Here is a 19,411-nt window from a genome sequence, read left to right on the forward strand (position 1 = left end):
GAACTTCTCTAAGTGCGAAACACAAGAGAAGAAAAGGACCTATAAAAACAAACCCAAAACAATTAAGAAAATAGTCAGAGGAACATACATATCGATAATTACCTTAAACGTGAATGGATTAAATGCTCCAGTGAAAAGACACAGGCTTGCTGAATGGATACAAAAACAAGACCCATATATATGCTGTCTACAAGAGACCCACTTCAGACCTAGGGACACATACAGACTGAAAGCGAGGGGATGGAAAAAGATATTCCATGCAAATGGAAATCAAAAGAAAGCTGGAGTAGCAATACTCATATCACATAAAATAGACGTTAAAAAAAAGAATGTTACAAAAGACAAGGACGGACACTACATAATGATTAAGGGATCAATCCAAAAAAAGATATAACAATTATAAATATATATGCACCCAACATAGGAGCACCTCAATACATAAGGCAACTGCTAACAGCTGTCAAAGAGGAAATCAACAGTAAGACCCCACTTACACCAATGGACAGATCATCCAAAGTGAAAATAAATAAGGAAAGAGAAGCTTTAAATGACACAATAGACCAGATAGATTTAATTGATATTTATAAGACATTTCATCCAAAACCAGCAGATTACACTTTCTTCTCAAGTGCGCACAGAACATTCTCCAGGATAGATCACATCCTGGGTCACAAATCAAGCCTCAGTAAATTTAAGAAAATTGAAATCATATCAAGCATCTTTTCTGACCACAACTCTATAAGATTAGAAATCAGTTACAGGGGAAAAAACACAAACACATGGAGGCTAAACCCTACGTTACTAAATAACCGAGAGATCACTGAAGAAATCAAGAGGAAATCAAAAAATACCTAGAGACAAATGACAATGAAAACACGATGATCCAAAACCTATGAGATGCAGCAAAAGCAGTTCTAAGAGGGAAGTTTATAGCTATACAAGCCTACCTCAAGAAACAAGAAAAATCTCAAATAACCTTACACCTAGAATGCTAAAGATGCCACCAGAAAACTAGTAGAGCTAATCAATGAATTTGGTAAAGTTGCAGGATACAAAGTTAATTCACAGAAATCTCTTGCATTCCTATACACTAATGATGAAATATCTGAAAGAGAAATTAAGGAAACACTCCCATTTACCATTGCAACAAAAAGAATAAAATACCTAGGAATAAGCCTACCTAGGGAGACAAAAGACCTGTATGCAGAAAACTATAAGACACTGATGAAAGAAATTAAAGATGATACCAACAGGTGGAGAGATATACCACGTCCTTGGATTGGAAGAATCAATAGTGTGAAAATGACTATACTACCCAAAGCAATCTACAGATTCAGTGCAATCCCTGTCAAATTACCAGTGGCATTTTTTACATGAATTAGGACAAAAAAATCTTAAAATTTGTATGGAGATACAAAAGACCCCAAACAGCCAAAGCAGTCTTGAGGGAAAAAAACGGAGCTGGAGGAATCAGACTCCCTGACTTCAGACTATACTACAAAGCTACAGTAATCAAGACAATATGGTACTGGCACAAAAACAGAAACATAGATCAATGGAACAAGATAGAAAGCCCAGAGATAAACCCACGCACATATGGTCAACTAATCTATGACAAAGGAGGCAAGGATATACAATGGAGAAAAGACAGTCTGTTCAATAAGTGGTGCTGGGAAAACTGGACAGCTACTGTAAAAGAATGAAATTAGAACACTCCCTAACACCATACACGAAAATAAAGTCAAAATGGATTAGAGAACTAAATGTAAGACCTGACACTATAAAACTCTTAGAGGAAAACATAGGAAGAACACTCTTTGACATAAATCACAGCAAGATCTTTTTTGATCCACCTCCTAGAGTAATGGAAATAAAACCAAAAATAAACAAATGGGACCTAATGAAACTTAAAAGCTTTTGCACAGCAAAGGAAACCATAAACAAGATGAAAAGACAACCTTCAGAATCGGAGAAAATATTTGCAAATGAATCAATGGACAAAGGATTAATCTCCAAAATATATAAACAGCTCATGCAGCTCAAGATTCAAAAAACAAACAACCCAATCCAAAAATGGGCAGAAGACCTAAATAGACATTTTTCCAAAGAAAACATACAGATGGCCAAGAAGCACATGAAAAGCTGCTGAACATCACTAATTATTATAGAAATGCAAATCAAAACTACAGTGAGGTATCACTTCGCACCAGTTAGAATGGGCTTCATCAGAAAAGCTACAAACAACAAGTGCTGGAGAGGGTGTGGAGAAAAGGGAACCATCTTTCACTGTTGGTGGGAATCTAAACTGATACAGCCACTGTGGAGAACAGTATGGATTTTCCTTAAGGAACTAAGAATAGAATTACCATATGATCTAGCAATCCCACTACTGGGCGTATATCCAGAGAAAACCACAATTCAAAAAGACACATGCACCCCAATGTTCATTGCAGCACTATTTACAATAGCCAGGTCATGGAAGCAACCTAAATGCCCGTCGACAGACGAATGGATAAAGGAGATGTGGTACATCTATGCAATGGAATATTACTCAGCCATAAAAAGGAACGAAACTGGGTCATTTGTTGAGACGTGGATGGATCTAGAGACTGTCATACAGAGTGAAGTAAGTCAGAACGAGAAAAACAAATATCGTATATTAACGCATATATATGGAACCTAGAAAAATGGTACAGATGAACCGGTTTTCCGGGCAGAAATTAAGACACAGATGTAGAGAACAAACGTATGGACACCAAGGGGGGAAAGCCGTGGGGGGGCTGTGGTTGAGGGGGTGATGAAATGGGCGATTGGGATTGACATGTATACACTGGTGTGTATAAAACTGATGACTATTCGGAACCTGCTGTATAAAGAAAAAATTGTGATCAAATGTATTCTAATGGAAAGAAGCAAAAATAGACCATACTTACTGTCTAAATTATATAATAATTTAATGAAAAAAAAGGAAAGACCAGGGCTTCCCTGGTGGCGCAGTGGTTGAGAGTCCGCCTGCCGATGCAGGGGACACGGGTTCGTGCCCCTTTCCGGGAAGATCCCAGATGCTGCGGAGCGGCTGGGCCTGTGAACTATGGCCGCCGAGCCTGCGCGTCTGGAGCCTGTGCTCCGCAACGGGAGAGGCCACAGCAGTGAGAGGCCCGTGTACCACCAAAAAAAAAATAAAAAAAGAAAAGAAAAGACCATATGCTATCAAGATCATAGACATTGGAGATCATCTGAAGTTTTATGTCATCATCAAAGGTTGTGCAGGCAAATTTCCAACAGGCCTGGTCCAGATGTCTTGGGAAAGCTGTTTCATCAGATATCATCTGCTTCAGTTCTGGGAAATCTTTACTTTCAGGTCACCAGATGATATACAGGTCCAGTTAGGGTTTGGTACTTTTTTTGTTGTTGTGTCACGTGAATCAAGAGTCTATTCCCTGGGGTTTGGCAGCACAAGGGTTGTTTAGTAGTACCTGATAGGGGACTTTCCAGCAAGGTTGAAGAGCGTCTTTCTGGGAGGTATCTTTTCCAATAGATGAAATCTCTGTGTTGCAAATTCTGGGAGCACATTGTGAAAAGACTGCTGTACTAAAACATGGTTAGTTTTAATAGAAACAATTGAGTATCTTTCCTTTTATCAGTTTTGGGTAAAGAAGCAGGAGCCAAGGGCATTGAGCATCCTATGACTATCTCAAAGGGTGAGAGTTTTTGAGTTCCAAAAGGGAGTTGATCTAAGATTTAGAAAGACCAATGACAGTGCTTTTGGCTAAGGAATTTGGAGGGCCTTTATGAATTTTTCCAGTTTAGTCTTAGTAATGCCATTAGTGCATTCGACTAAACCAGAGGATTAACAGTGGTAAGTGCAGTGAAAGTGTTGTCAAACCAGCCAGGCAGTGCAGACTTGTTGAAATACCTAACCAGTATAATGGGCTCCTTGATCATTATGAAGTTCAAGAGGAGTTCCCCAGGTAGGGATAATCTTTTCCAAGAGCACTTTAGCCACAAAAGAGGCAGTAGCCTGTCTGTAAGAAAAGGCTTCAGTCCAGTGTGAAAAAATACAGACCATGACTAAAATATATTTATTTCCACAAGACAAAGAAAGTTGTATGAAATCCACTTGCCAGACCTTGAATGGTCCATTAGGTAGTCTGAAATGTGTGGGAGCAGTATGAACAGGCTACCCTGTGTTGTATTTTAGACAAGTGGGACAAGTGAGTTAGGCACTTTTTGCAGCCTTTTTAATGTTTTCCCCACCAATATTGATTAATGAATGCTATTATTTTATCAATAAACCAATAGTTTAATGCATGTACAGTGGTCTGGAGTGGGAATTTTAGAGTCTCCAATAGGACTGGATTGTTACCTGGTCCAAACCAGAGGTTTCTCTTTTTATTAAACTAATAACTTTAATTTCCAATCTTATTTTTCCTTTTCTGAGGTCAATTGTTGGGCTTCTCTAGCCAGTTTTTCTAAGTTATCATTTGTAGAAATGTCCCTTTGGACCATGACAGGGGTTTCACTGCTCTTGGTTCCTTTAAAGACAGCATACCTCATTAAACGGGATCCCACAATGATTTTTTTGGTGGCCGTAATGGCTATAAGGCAAAGAAGTTATCCCCATTCCACAGGGTCCAGTTGCTGCCTATAATACCCTCTGGGTTGGTGGTGGTCCCTGTGTTATGGGGTGAATACCCCAAGGACATTTCCTTTTTTTTTAAAAAAAATTATTTTATTTATTTTTGGCTACGTTGGGTCTTCGTTGCTGCGTGCAGGCTTTCTTTAGTTGCAGCGAGTGGGGCTGCTCTTCGTTGCAACAAAAAGAATGCGCGGCTTCTTTGCGCGGGCTTCTCATTGCGGTGGCTTCTCTTGCTGTGGAGCACGGGCTCTTGGCGTGCAGGCTTCAGTAGTTGTGGCACTCAGGCTCAGTAGTTGTGACTCGGAGTCTCTAGAGCACAGGCTCAGTAGTTGTGGCGCACGGGCTTAGTTGTTCCGCGGCATGTGGGAATCTTCCCGGACCAGGGCTCGAACCCGTGTCCCCTGCATTGGCAGGTGGATTCTTAACCACTGTGCCACCAGGGAAGCCCCATTTCCTTCCTTTTCACAAACAAAAAGGAAAAAGGGAATCTGGTAATTGGGATGCCCAAGGGTAGGTAGGTTCATCAAACTCTCCTTTAAGGCCTTAAAGGCTATGTCATCCAGTTTTTCCCATAAAATTGATTCAGGGTTGTTGCTGTTGTCAAGTAAAACATATAGAAGTTTGGCCATAAGAGAGAAATTTGAAATCCAGCTTTGGCAGTAACCAACTAGACTGAGTTTGGGGTTTTGATAAACTTAGGACACCGTGAAACCTTCTGGATCTAGGTGTAGCCCTTGTTCTAATATTAGATACCCTAAATATTGAGTCTTCATCTGGGCAAACTGCAATTTTTCCTTGGCAGCCTTATGTCCCTTTTATGCTAAAAGCTTTTGCAAGTGGATGCTATCTTGTGAGGAGGCTTGAGAAGAAGAGTAAAGAAGCAAATCATCCATATATTGCAACAAAGTAGAACCTCTAGGGAACTTTATATCATGCAGATCAGCCTCCAGGATTTGTGAGAAGTAAGGACATTCAGTAAAACCTTGAGCAAGCATTACTGCCCAGGTGAGTTGTTTTTCTTCACAAGTAAAGGCAAAATGGTATTGGCTAGCTTCAACTGGAATACTAAAGAATGCATTATATAAATCTGTTACAGTAAAGAATTTGCTTCCAGTGGGAATGGATGTTAGTAACATACGAGAGTTAGGAACAACAGAGCATGGAGGGATAACAACATTGTTTATCACTCAAAAGTCCTAGACAAAACCCCACCCTCTGCCCTTAGGTTTTCTCACCAGTAAAATGGGAGTATTACAGAAACTAGTACAAGGGATAATGAGACCTTGAGCCTTGTAATCTATCAGGGATTTTATGCCTTGAAGAGCTTCTTTACTTAAAAGATATTGGTTAATTTGGAGGAGAGGTTTTGAGGAATCTGTTTGAATCTTTTTTTTTTTTTTTTTTTTTTTTTTGCTGTACGCGGGCCTCTCACTGTTGTGGCCTCTCCTGTTGCGGAGCACAGGTTCCGGACACGCAGGCTCAGTGGCCATGGCTCACGGGCCCAGCTGCTCTGCGGCATGTGGGATCTTCCCGGACCGGGGCATGAACCCGTGTCCCCTGCATCGGCAAGCGGACTCTCAACCATTGCGCCACCAGGGAAGCCCTGTTTGAATCTTGATGGGAGGTGCGCTGTGAATTTTGCCAATATTAGTTAGAGATTTTGCCCATAAGGAGGGTGTTAGCTGATTCAGTAGTGATAGATGATCAGTGTTTCCAGGGTCAGCTCTAGTACCATCAGAAATGGAACAAATAAAAGATGTCAGAGTCATTTGTTTTTTGGGGTTTTTTAAATAAATAAATATATTTATTTAGTTAGTTAGTTATGACTGTGTTGGGTCTTCGTTGCTGTACGTGGGCTTTCTCTAGTTGCAGTGAGCAGGAGCTACTCTATGTTGTGGTGCGTGGGCTTCTCTTGTTGAGGAGCACCGGCTCTAGGTGCGCGGGCTTCAGCAGTTGTGGCTCACGGGCTCTAGAGCGCAGTCATAGTAGTTGTGGCACGTGGGCTCAGTAGTTGTGGCTCACGGGCTGTAGAGCGCAGGCTCAGTAGTTGTGGCACACGGGCTCAGTAGTTGTGGCTCGTGGGCTTTAGAGCACAGACTCAGTAGTTGTGGTGCACGGGCTTAGTTGCTCTGCAGCATGTGGGATCTTCCCAGAGCAGGGCTCAAACCTGTGTTGCCTGCATTGGCAGGCAGATTCTTAACCACTGTGCCACCAGGGAAGTCCCTCATTTGGTTTTTATAAAAGTAAATTTAGGGATTTCAAAAGTTCCCTATAATGGCCATTGATGTTCTAAATTGTCTTTGGTTAGGTTGGTCCATTTAGTTAAAAATGTGCATGAAGGGCTTCCCTGGTGGCGCAGTGGTTGAGAGTCCGCCTGCCGATGCAGGGGACATGGGTTCATGCCCTGGTTCGGGAGGATCCCACATTGCCACGGAGTGGCTGGGCCCGTGGGCCATGGCCGCTAGGCCTGCGCATCCGGAGCCTGTGCTCCGCAACGGGAGAGGCCGCAGCAATGAGAGGCCCGCATACCACAAAAAAAAAAAAAAATGCTTGAAGAAGGACCTTGGTTTTTAAATATAAAATTGGCCAGAGTCCCCTCAGGGCAGGGGACACCCTCAAAATATTTAGGTAACTGGGATCCAAGTTTTTCTCTAGAATAAAAGAATAATTTTCAAACAGCTCAAATAGCTCAAACAGCCTGCAGACATGATACCAGCCAGTCCTAAGGGAGCAGTCTGGTACAGAAGGAGCCAGGCTGAAGACTGCACAGCTCTAATGAAACAGCCTAATTCTGAAGGAGGCAGGCTGAAAGCTTAATAGCACAGTTCCACTAGAGCAGCCCAATCCTGAAGGAGTCAGGCCAAAGGCTTAACTGGCACAGTTCCAATGAAACACCCCCTGTTCCAAAAGGAACAGACTGAAGGCTCGCAGTTTTTGCCAGGACAGCATGATTTCAATAATCAGCCCAAAGTGCCAAATGAGTACTTACCTACAGAACAGGCACTTAAGCAGAAAGGACAAAGCCTTACAATATATCCTGAATAAAATCTTGTGAGCTTCAAAACCACAAAGAGGGTGCAAGCTCAAATCCAAGAGAAAAACTTACCCTCAAACCCCAAGGTCTGCAAGAAAAGCAGTTAGTGACAATGGGTTCAGTGTGGGTACTGTACCTATTTGCTCACCAGCCTTGGAGTTGTTGCGGGGGTCTTGTCTGGATCCCCATATGGGCCACTGAAATGTTGACCTGAAACAAATAGACCGTCAGTTATTTCTCCAGCAAAAGTGGGTTTATGCAGGATCACAGAATTGCAATTCAGGGTCTACAGTCATGGCAAGGCACATGCAAGTTCCCAGCAAAAACAGAGAAGAGAACTCTTTTATAGAAGGGTAGAGGAAGTTGGGGGAGCTATAGTAAACAAAGAGTCCATGACTTTTTCTTAGCTGAGTTGTGACGGTCTCTCATTGGCTGAGCTCTTGCCAGGCAAAGAAGGGAGTCTTTCTTTTTCCTGCTGGGCTCTGCTATCATCATCATAGGATGTGGGAGCTCCCCCTTCTAATCTCCCTACATAATGTGTCCTTTTTTTCTCTGGCAGTTTTCAAGATTTTCTCTTTTTCACTCATTTGTAGTAGTTTATGATGTGATGTCTTAACGTGGTGCTGTGCTTTTTTCCCACTGGAATATTGAGCTTCTTAGATTGTGGGTTTACAGTTTTCAAATTTGGAAAATTTTTAGTCTTGTATCTTCATATACCTTTTCTGCCCCTTCTTCTTTGTTTGGGATTCCAATTACACATTTACCAGATTGTATATTGTCCTACTGTTCACTCAAATACTAATCTTTTTTTTCTTTCTTTCTTCCCAGCCTTTTTTCCCTCTGCTTCAGTTGGGATTTTGTTTTTCTGTGTTGTTTTATTCTTCACTGTTTTAACTATTGTTATGCCCATCCAATTAATTTTTCATTTCAGATACTGTACTATTCAGGTGGAGAAATTCCATTTGGTTTTTATACTTCTGTCTTCCATTTCTCTTCTCATTAAGTTCATTGTTTCCTTTTAAATATTGGAATATAATTATACTTGCTTTAAAAGTCCTCATTTGCTACTTTTATAGTCTTTGTCGTTTCTAGATCTGTTTCTGTTCATTGAATTTTTCCTCGTTATAGGTCATGCTTGTTGCCGCTTGAATGCTACACATTGTGAATGCTTTATTGTTGAATGTCTAGATTTTGTTGAATTTTTTTAAGAGTATTGAAGTTTGTTTTGACAGAAAGTTAAGTTTTTGGAGATAAACTTGATTCTTTTGACACTCTTTATTAGGATGACTCTAAAGTAGCAATTAGCAAAACTTTTTCTTAAAGGACTAATATTTTAGTCCTTGCAATTAAATATTGCAAATATTTTACACTTTGCAGGCCATATGGTCTTTGTTGCAGTTCCTCAGTTCTGCTACTGTAGTGCAAGAGCAGCTATAGACAATATATACCCTCAGTCCTTGGTATGCACAGGAATTGGTTTAAGGACCCCTGACAGATACCAAAATCTGTGGATGGTCAAGTCTTTTATATAAAATGGCATAGTATTTACATATAATCTAGCACATCCTCCTGTATACTTTAAGTCATCTCTGAATTATTTATAATACCTAATAGAACGTAAATGCTATGTAAATGGTTGTAAATGAAATGTAAATAGTTGCCAGCAAATAGCAAATTCAAGTCTTGCATTTTGGAACTGTCTAGATTTTTTTTTTCAAAATATTTTTGATCCACCGTTGGCTAAATCTGCAGATGTGGAACCAGAGGGCCAACTGTAAACTAATGACCATGGCTGGGTTCTACTAAAACTGAAATACAAAATACAGGCAGTGGGCTGGATTTGGTCCACAGGATCAGTTTGCTGATCCCTGGTCTAGAGAAACATTTGCCTTAAGGCTAGTTTAGCCCTACTGATAAGGCATGACCCTTCTGGGGACTCTGCTAAATGCCCTGAATGTTCATTGAGGGCACTGAATGTTCTCTTCACTCTGGTTGGTCAGAACTCAAACATCTCCTAACTCTGTGTGAACTCTGGCATTTGATAATGTTGTAGGTTCTCAGTAGTTGTACTTTCCCTGTTCATTGTTATTTGCCTGGTCTTGTGTAGTTTCACCCTATGAACACACACGTTGTTTATTCTGATGTACAATCAAGGGGACCCCAGTACAGATTCCTGGAACTCTACTTTTAAGTAGCTTTCTCTTCTGTAGTACTTTGCCCTACAAATTCCAGCTGCCCTACAGATACTCTGTGCTTATACCTCTGTCTCCTCAACTTAGTCTGCTATGGTCTGCTCAGATTCCTCTGTGCTCTATTTGGATTCCCCTTCCCTTGCTATGTGTTCCAGAAACTGCCTCCAAGCAGAAAGCCAGGGGGATTATAGGACTGACCTGTTGTGTTTCTCCTCTTGTAGTGATCACAGTCCAGTACTGCCTGTTGTCCAGTCGTGTCTTATGTATTTTGTTCAGTTTTCTAGTTGCTTAAAGTAGGAGAGCAAATCCATTCCATTTATTCTATCACAGCCAGAAATAGAAGTGTTTTTAATTACATATTCATATATCTAGTGAAATTGCTTCACATTTAAAATCAATTATCTCTAGGAATAAATCCTCCAATTGCAAACTAAGTGAATAATTGTTAATTCTCAACTTGCTCAGGATTTTAATGTAGTAGCTATAATGGCACTTTTGTAGGCAAGCTGGCAAAGAGGAAACTGTTCCAGTGGATGCTAGTTTTGTTTTAGTATAAGTGGACATATATCTCTGACTTTATAAGCAAGTTGGTATATGTTTATGTATGTGTCTTCTGCTTTTATAAAAAACTTGCTGCTAATTTTTCCATTGTTTTTTCTTAATCTCTTTATCTTAAGAAGAAAATAGTAGTTGCATTATTATCTTAACCTTGAGGAGGGCTTTGCAGCAAAACTGCCTGTTTCCAAGAAAGAGGGAGAAAATAATGAGAATTACTGGCTGGCATTTTAATTTTATTTCGCAAGTAAAAGCAACCTATTCAACCAGAACTTACATTAGGGCTCTGGCAGGGTACAGCTACAGCTAAGAATTACTAGTCATGCAAAATGCAAACAAGAATTACTCAAAACCTACAGTGATAACCTTGTACATATCACTTCTGTACCTCTATGCTAAAGTAAAATACCTGGTTTTGTTTTTCTGTTGCATGTAAAAATTCATTTATCTTAAGCTGATATCTAACTATCTGAAAGACAGTTTAATCCTAAATCCCTTTTTAATAAGTTCATGGTCTTTGGAGGGAGGGGCATACTGAGAAGTGAAGCTATTATTTTTCTTTCATTGTTTGTTAATTTGAATAGTTTTGAGTGTTTCTAAAATTTCCTTGGACACTCTGTCACCTATATGTTAGTCCTAAAAGACGATTCCAACTGGGCAATCACTTTCTGCATTGGCTTATTTGTAAATGAGATATTTATCTGTCTCCACAGGAAAAGGTGTTTAGAGTTAACTCTGGTAGCACCTAATATGGCCACCTCTTAATGCCATAATAGTCCTTGGGTTATAAAAAGACGTCGTTTATTTATGTTGGGTAGTCATCAGATGTCTTCCTTCTTGGGTTTAGTGTAGTAATTGTACAGACTTCAAATCCCTCTTATGTGGTGATCTAACTAGATTTTTTTTAATATGTATTGAGCATACTCTTTCATACTGTATGATAATATATCACATTTTTCACACATTCTTCCACTAAGAATTACAAATTTATGTCATGAAAAGAAGACCCAAGGATATAGACCTGTGTATTTTCTGCTGTGTTTGTGAAGAGTGGGTAGTCATGTAGCAATGTGATAGGTTCAGGGGTGTGAGGTAATTGCACTCAGGAGTAGTAAGCCTCGGGGAAACTTGGCAAGGCCTGTTTATTTGGATTCTTTTTAGCATTCCTTTGTCGTTGGAGATAAGGATGCTCCTTTACTCTGATTATAGGGAGGGCACCTCCCACATGAGGGTTTTATGACCTGTTTTAGGGGAAAAGGGTGAGGGATATGGGAGGTCAGAGTGACCTTCCTGCTTCTGCCATTTTCTCAAACTCCTTTGGCTTGAAATATTCAATATGCCATGGTACCATATTTGGGGGTTGTGTGTTCCAAACTCCATCATCAGCAATTCCCATGCCCACCTCCAGAAGAAACGTATGTCTTTATTCCTTCTTGATACAACTGACCATTGATGCTATCACCACTGACTGCATTCAAGGAATATTTTGATCCCCCAAATTTGGGGGTTAGTAGAAGAAATTATTTATTTCCTCTTCACCAGTAGCAACAAGGTGAACATTTTTCAAATGTAACTCTACTAGGAATCAAAGAGAAAGTTAAAAGATAGGAATGTAGAAGTTTGTAGAGCACAGATGCCTTGTATCAGAGAAACTAAGGTTTAACTCAAGTTGGCTGAAATAACTTTCCCAGAATACAGATCAAGAGTGTTCTGTCTTCTCTTCATCACTTTCTGATGAAACCTGTAGGGTATTCAGACAGATCCTATCCTTCAGTGAAGTTTGACCACTTTCTCTGTTTTTGAAAGCTATTATTTGGGCTTGGTCTTCCCATCAGCCATATGGCCTCTCTGGCAGTTTTGAGTCTGTTTACCTCCTTCTGGCCGCCTGCTCTTAAAAGCTAAAAGACTTGTCTATACTCCCAAGCTCAGAGCCTATTAGACTCTGTTTCCAATGGAAGGCATGTCCTAGCTCTTCCTACTCAATGAGATTCTCTCTGGTAAACTCAGTCTTGTCTATTTCTTTTTCTACCCTTTCTACCTTCCAGAGATAGTTTTTTCTTAAGGCTTAGAATATTTTTAAAAATATGTTACCACATGCATTCTATTTCAGGTAATCACCAAGGTTGTTAAAAATGCATATAGTGAGTGATAGAATAATTAAAAAGAAAGATAGCCTTCTTTCTCCCAGATGAATATTCACATTCTGTTTTATTTTGTTTTTCTAATACCAAATAGCTAGCAATAGAGATTTATGCCAGTTACTGGTGTCTTATGGGAGAAAGTGAATAAAGGGGGAGTTTTCTGTGGAAAGGATTGTGTACTTTGTTTTTCTCAAGTTATTCTTATTTTTATTTCAGTCTTTGTTTCTCTTGGCTTTCCTCCTAGTGGCAATCTGTTTCTCTTTTATTTTTCTTTACATTTAAAAGTTTCCTACTCTGCTTCCAACTTAATTGTTTTTATTAAAACTTAATCCTCAAAATACTGGATTTTGTATTTATAATTCGTAGTTAAAAACATGTTAAAGTTGGTTTTCCAGTTTAGATTGTATTGGCGTCTTAGGGTGAAGTGAAGAAAGAAGGATGAAGATTAAATTATTCTCCTGGACTGCCCTCCAGGAAATCCTTCTCTATACTCTAAAAGTTCTTGTTCTTTTCTAGGAGTCCAATGTGCTGATTGCTGCTAACAGTCAGGGTACAATTAAGGTAAGCTATTTTATACATCTCCATTTTTAGGCTATAACAGACTATAACTATAACATGGAAATGTAGAGTTGTACTAAGCCTTAGAGAGCATGCCAAATCATGGGTCTCTGTCTGCTTGGAAATGGCTTTGATTGAAGGGGAAAAGAATAGGTAGCTTGCAACTATGGGGAAGATGATAGTACTTGTTAGAGGTTATACGAATGCTGAAGAGATTGAAAGGCGGTCAGGATGAAAAACAGATGAAGACTGTTAAGCATTCACAGTGGGGCGAGCACTGCTGAGCTTCTGTCACGCCAGTGCAGCTGCCCCACAGGGTGTTCAGGGAACAAGATCCAAGATACAGCATCAGATGCTTAGACGTTCACCAGGTTTTAAAATGTCTTACTCTGATTTTACTCTTCTCTTCCTCACGTTTCTCTTCCTTCTCTTCCATGACAAGGAGATTTTTGCTCAGTTGCTAGGGAAAGAAAAGGTATTCTAGTGTTCCGTTGAAAATTGATTGATCATGTGATCATGCCATTGGTGTAATCTGAAAACTTTCATGTCTCTTTGCTCACAGTCTCATTCCCAAATTCATGTATAGTTTTCCACATACTTTTCTTCGTAGTTAGGAGTTCAAGGAAATAAAAATTTTATCTAGTTATACCATTGGATATTGAGCACTTGGGCACAATACATTGGATAAATAAATCCTGAGCTAAGCAGTGAGCTTTTAAACAAAACACCATTTTGGAGGAGGTTTTTAGTACCTGGGTTTGATTAGCACTTATTCTGTGGGTACCAGTTCTTTCCACATATTCTCTGCTGATACAGAAGTGTCAGGATGCATTTTTAAAAATAATATGTATCTATTTTCCTGCCAGTTAGCATTAATTTTGCCATGGCTTCCTTCCACTCATCCTGAACGGAGAATGACCCAGCAACCAAGAGAGCAAATCCAAGCCTCACACATTGTCCTACAGAGATGAAATGAGCAAACTCAAAGCAGAACTGCACTGTTAGCTAGTCAAATTAATTTACATGGTATACTTCTTTTTATGCAGCCAGTTTCTCTATTTGGAAAGCCTCATTAGAGAGCCAAGGCTGTGTTCTGGAAGCCTCAGGCAAGATGGTAGAAGGTCTTGGAATCTCTGTTTTAAGTGGCTCTCTATAGTCTCTCAGTTTTTCTTTATTCTCATGGCAAGACATGTATTGAAAAAGCTGTACTGTATTCTTCAACAAGTTTGGCCTTTGAGGCAATTGGGATTGCTAATGTTTCTACAGAAAGCTCAAAGCTACATACATACTTATAGGGTCTCAGCGACAAATCTAAGATTTTTGTTCAATAGCATTGACCTCTTATGTAAAGTAGCCTGCTTGGCAAATGTAAAGACAAAAAGCATTATGAAAGTACAGCTATAAGTCAGGCCTTAGCACGGCAGAAGATAAGTTGCTCCTTTAATTCTTTGCCACCTAGAATTACAGTCTCCATCTAACATAATCCTTTTTGACAGTGCTCATAATTGTCCGCATGTTCGATGTCCTTTCTCAGCCATTTCTTCTACTCCTTTTATAACTGATCATTGCTTCTTCTTTATTTTATTTATTTTTTATACATCTTTATTGAAGTATAATTCTTCTTATTTTTAGTTTTAGCACAACTTTTTTGTATGATAAGGTACTACTCTTAAGTCTAATAGCTAACAAAATATCTCAACATCCAGATGCTTGACTAGAAAATAAATTAAGCAATAGGAAAAGACAAGATTTTAGGTCCTGTATACCTTGATCACTATAAAATGTTTATCAGTGCAAGAAATAAGTGGATTAAAATTCTAAACAGCAGTACTTAAACTTTTTCTTATGAATGTGGAAAGATACCAACATAATATTCCAAAATGTTATATTCATGCTATGGATCAGTCAGGTCATTTATCTGTGTTTTATGTAGTTTATCTTGAAGGCTCCTTTGTTGACTGTGGAGATAACTAATCTGAAAGAGTTCATGCAGCTACTGAATTGAAAGTAAGAATGGATTCATGTCTGATCCCTTCAAATTCTTTGATTTTAGCCAAAGCAGTTGGGAAAAGTCTACTTGATTTGGTTCTCCATTTACAATATAATAAAGACTGATTAAACTCTTCCTATATTTTAAAACTATTTTATTATACTGATTCTTCTTTCTCCCTATTAGGTGCTAGAGTTGGTATGAAGGGTTTACTCAAGTTGAATTGTACTTGATCCGGCTGAAATACATCTGCAGCTGACAATAAGAGAAGACAGAAACTGTCGTGTGATGTCTCTCCCCAAAGTCATCATGGGTTTTGGATTTGTTTTGAGTATTTTTTTTTCTTTTCCTTTTTTTCCCTCCTTTATGACCTTTGGGACATTGGGAGTACCCAGTGAACTCTCCACCATCCATGTAACTCTATGGACTTTGCTGCTGTTGGTGGTATGGTTATCTAATTTTTGTGATAGGGAAACAAATTCTTTTGAATAAAAATAAATAACAAAAAATAATAAAAGTTTATTGAGCCACAGCTGAGCTGGGAAACTTTCTGTCCAATGTAGCAAGAGATAATTTTATCTTTTCAAGAAGTAGCACACATGAACTATAGTATAATATACTGATGAATAATTTTTAAGGTCCATATTTCCCCACCTCTTTGGAATTATGCATATCAACATAAAGTATATGGATTCTTTCTGTGAATTTAATGTTTACAGTAGGTAGAAAGATTAATTACTTTATGAATTTCTCTCTTCATTCTCTGACCAGATTTATATTATCAGCAAGTACCAGATTCCTCAGTCCCTCTGGATCTGGCCAAGGGTCTAACATTTTGACCTGTTGAGACCACATTCAAACAGAAAGGGAATATCAGTCTGTGACAGCTATCTCTGTCTTTTCCTTTGAAATGTTACCCATAAGGCCCTAAATAAACCCTAAATGTACACAAACCAACTTATTTTATAAAATCATGGCTATCAGATAGTCATAGGTATTAGTACCATCATGGGGTGATCAACTTTGAGCAAAGGTCAGCAAACTTTTTCCATAAAGGGCCAGATAGTAAATATTTTAGGCTTTGCAGGTCATATGGTCTCTGCCACAACTACACAACTCTGCCATTGTGGCAGAAAAGCGGCCACAGACAGACCATATATAAACAAATGGGCATAAGCTGTTTATGAAATAGGTGGAGGCCCACAGACCATGGTTTGCCAGGCTCTCACGTAGAGGAAAAGAAATTGAAGCCCTATTATCCAAATTTCCAAGCCATATAATCTCTTAGACTGTCTAGTTAGTTTCACACATTGTTTTCAATTTGTAAAAGGAAAGAACTTAAGAGTAGCAGGTCAAGCAAAAGTAATGTGAAGCTTTCTGTTTGAGCTACTTTAAGTCTGAACACTTTTTAGAAAAAGATATAAACAGAATTATATGCCACATGTATTTCATAAAAATAGACACTTGGAAAAGCTTGGTGTGATAAGTATATGGATAATAAGGGTGATCAGAATATCCCATGTGTCCCTCTATTTAAAATTATTGAAACCTACTGCAGGTCCACATTTCATTATCTGAAGCCCTTGAGCCAAATGCGTTTTGGAATTTAGAACTTTCTGACTTTTAGGAAAGTAATAGGGTACATACACTATGTTTTATATAACACCCTCCAACAGAGTCTGGAGCAATACTGTTTTCAAACACATTAATATTTCTGCAGCAAAATGTATAAATGTTCACGTTATATGAGATTAATACAGACTAAAAATAGTCTTGCAGTAGTTCAGGTCAGTTTTTACTGCCAAATGAGTAAGCCTCAAACTTAAGTGAAATTTTTCAGTTTTTAGAGCTTCAAGACAATTATATCTTAACTAACTTCTGGGAGTTAAGAACCTGATAACTTTTGGGCTCAATTCTGAGAGAAAAAGTCACTATCATTCAAAAGTTACACTTGTCATCAACCAGAACATGTCAGTTGGGCTTTTTTCTGAGATTAATGAATGTCCTTTTACAAAAATATAGAAAGAATATTCACATGTAGATTCTTCACTTAAAGAACTTTACTTAGGCAGATATGCCCAGAAAGTCATCAAAATAGAAGCAGAGAGTTAATGCCTCTTTGAATGTGTTTAAATAGAAGCAGATTATTATGGTTTTTGTTTGGTCTCTTTGTTTTATTTCAAGTTGTCAGCATTGTATGGTTATGTTAATTTTCATACATTTGGAAGGTTGCAGTAAGGTACCTTTAGTTATCAAAGGGACTCAATTTTTTAATAACATTATTTTAAGAAGGCAGTGTTGTTTTATTTAAATTTGTGTTTAACTCTTTTCCTTGTAAATAGAAACCATTTTAAAATTTGAGTTAGTCTTTGCAGGATGTCAAAATCAAACAAATATTACTGTTTCTTAGAAAAATAACATATTAGTTAACTAAAGCTTAAAGATAATACACATTTTAACACCAAAAAAGCTTCTAACTCATGAAGAATATGGGTTTTTATGTTCTAATCTTTATTTCAGTGTATTTGTAGGCGTTTCTTAGACAAAGTTGCCTTTGTTCTTAGGTACAGAACTCATGCATAAGAAACATTAAGGACTGAAAAACTTTGAAAAGTTCTTGTAAGAAGATTGAGGTACTAGACATCAAAAATTTTATGGGACCATGCCACGACCTCAGAAAGATGAGCATGGCTGGACCATTACTAGTCAAGGAAGAGATGAGTGTGGGATGAGTTTGAAGAGGTGAAGGAGCCCAAAAGATATGTGGAAACTTCTAGGGCATGCTTGAAAATTTGAATTTTGTTATAAAAGCAGTTAAGTGGAAGTGTTAAATGGAATGACACAATCTCATTTATGGTAAATGGATAGATGAGGGCAAGAGTGCAGTTAGGAAGGTGATCAGTCAAGAGTTAATGGTGGCTTGGACTAGCATGATCCAACCTCAAAACCTGTTTCAGCTTATTAGAATTCGTCTTAACTCCTATATCTTGGAAGATTCTTGATTGATTTTTAAAGTCATCTTCTCATAATATGTATTGACAACAAAGAATGCAACTCAGCAAATTTATTTCTTCAGTGGTTATGCAGTCCTCAACCAGCAGCAAGTCACTTGGGAACCTCATGACCCAAATTCCTGTGTGCTGTTTTGAGGACACCACTTCTCTAAGCTAAGCAAAACTAGAAGCTGCCTACCCTTGGTTCTAAATATAAAGGTAATTTGTCATTGCCCTTAATGTAATTATGCCCATGTAACTGGGATTAATATTCAGGAAAAGTCTGCTTGCTTAGAAATGAGACGTGCAGAAGTGTTAATTTAGATCCTGAGCCTATCGTATTACATGTGTTTCATGACTGACATTAATACTTACAATAGTAGCACCTTGTAATTCCTACCAGAGCAGTTAGTAACCAACTCCTTTGTGGCTTCTGGTTAAGATGTTAGGCACTCCTGGATTCTTGGACTAAAGAGAAAATCATAGTGATCATTCTAGAAATATTTGTTGAGCTCCTGCTTTGTGTAGGTGAGGCACTATGTACTATATACTAAGCATATAAAATAAATAAGACGTAATCACTGCCCTCAAAAAGTTTATTGTCCAGTGGGAGAGACACATAAGTATAAATATGTAAGTACCATAGTAGACATAAATTTTAGATGTACCGGAAAAATATATAATCTAGAGTGGTGGGAGATTAGGATCAGGATAGGGGACTTAGGAATATTTTTCATCTCAGCTGAATCCTGAAAAGAGGTAAAGGAACATTCAAGACCAAGGGAAGCAAAGAAAAAGACTCGAGTAGCTTCTAGTAGCCAAAGTTGGAACAATTTGAGCAACAAAATAAACTAGTGTTGGATTATAGATTATAACCCCAAATATAAATATCCATGAGTCCATGCTTATATAAATAAATGATTGAATAAATAAATGAAAAGTTTCCCATGCAGAATTCCACATTATGTAGCTATTCCATCCTCAAGGAGATGGAACATAATTCCCCACTCCTTAAGGATGGGCTGTGCATAGTGACTTCCTTCCAAAGAGTCTGGTATGGAACGAGAGAAAAAAAAAAAAAAAGATTAACTTTACAGTGGAGAAACCTGACAAATACTACCTTAGCCAGGTGATCCGGGTCAACATCAAAAGTTACGTCGTGTTGATACTATGTACTCTGGATATCATACAATGAAAATGACACTTTAACTCTGTGATCTTCCTCCCTCAAATTCATAAATCCAGTCTAAATGAGAAGAATATCAGCTAAATCCCTAGTGTAGGACATTCTGCTAAATACCTGACCAGT

General features: G+C 38.4%; 1 protein-coding gene across 7 annotated transcripts in view; it reads left to right on the top strand.

The window, feature by feature from the left end:
* Positions 1–15,641, top strand: part of COP1 (COP1 E3 ubiquitin ligase) — a 268,166-nt gene extending 252,525 nt beyond the window's left edge. For 6 of the 7 annotated variants that reach the window (XM_060132909.1, XM_060132916.1, XM_060132881.1 and 3 more), the window contains 2 exons: positions 13,078–13,122; positions 15,296–15,641. In XM_060132909.1, coding sequence (XP_059988892.1) covers positions 13,078–13,122; positions 15,296–15,313 — 63 coding nt within the window. In that variant the 3' untranslated portion in view covers positions 15,314–15,641. The remainder of the gene's footprint in view (positions 1–13,077; positions 13,123–15,295) is intronic. The other variant, XM_060132901.1, reaches the window with a different exon arrangement.
* The last annotated feature ends 3,770 nt before the right edge of the window (positions 15,642–19,411 follow it).

This window comes from Lagenorhynchus albirostris, chromosome 2, assembly GCF_949774975.1.
Source record: "Lagenorhynchus albirostris chromosome 2, mLagAlb1.1, whole genome shotgun sequence".
Classification (NCBI taxonomy): Eukaryota; Metazoa; Chordata; class Mammalia; order Artiodactyla; family Delphinidae; genus Lagenorhynchus; species Lagenorhynchus albirostris.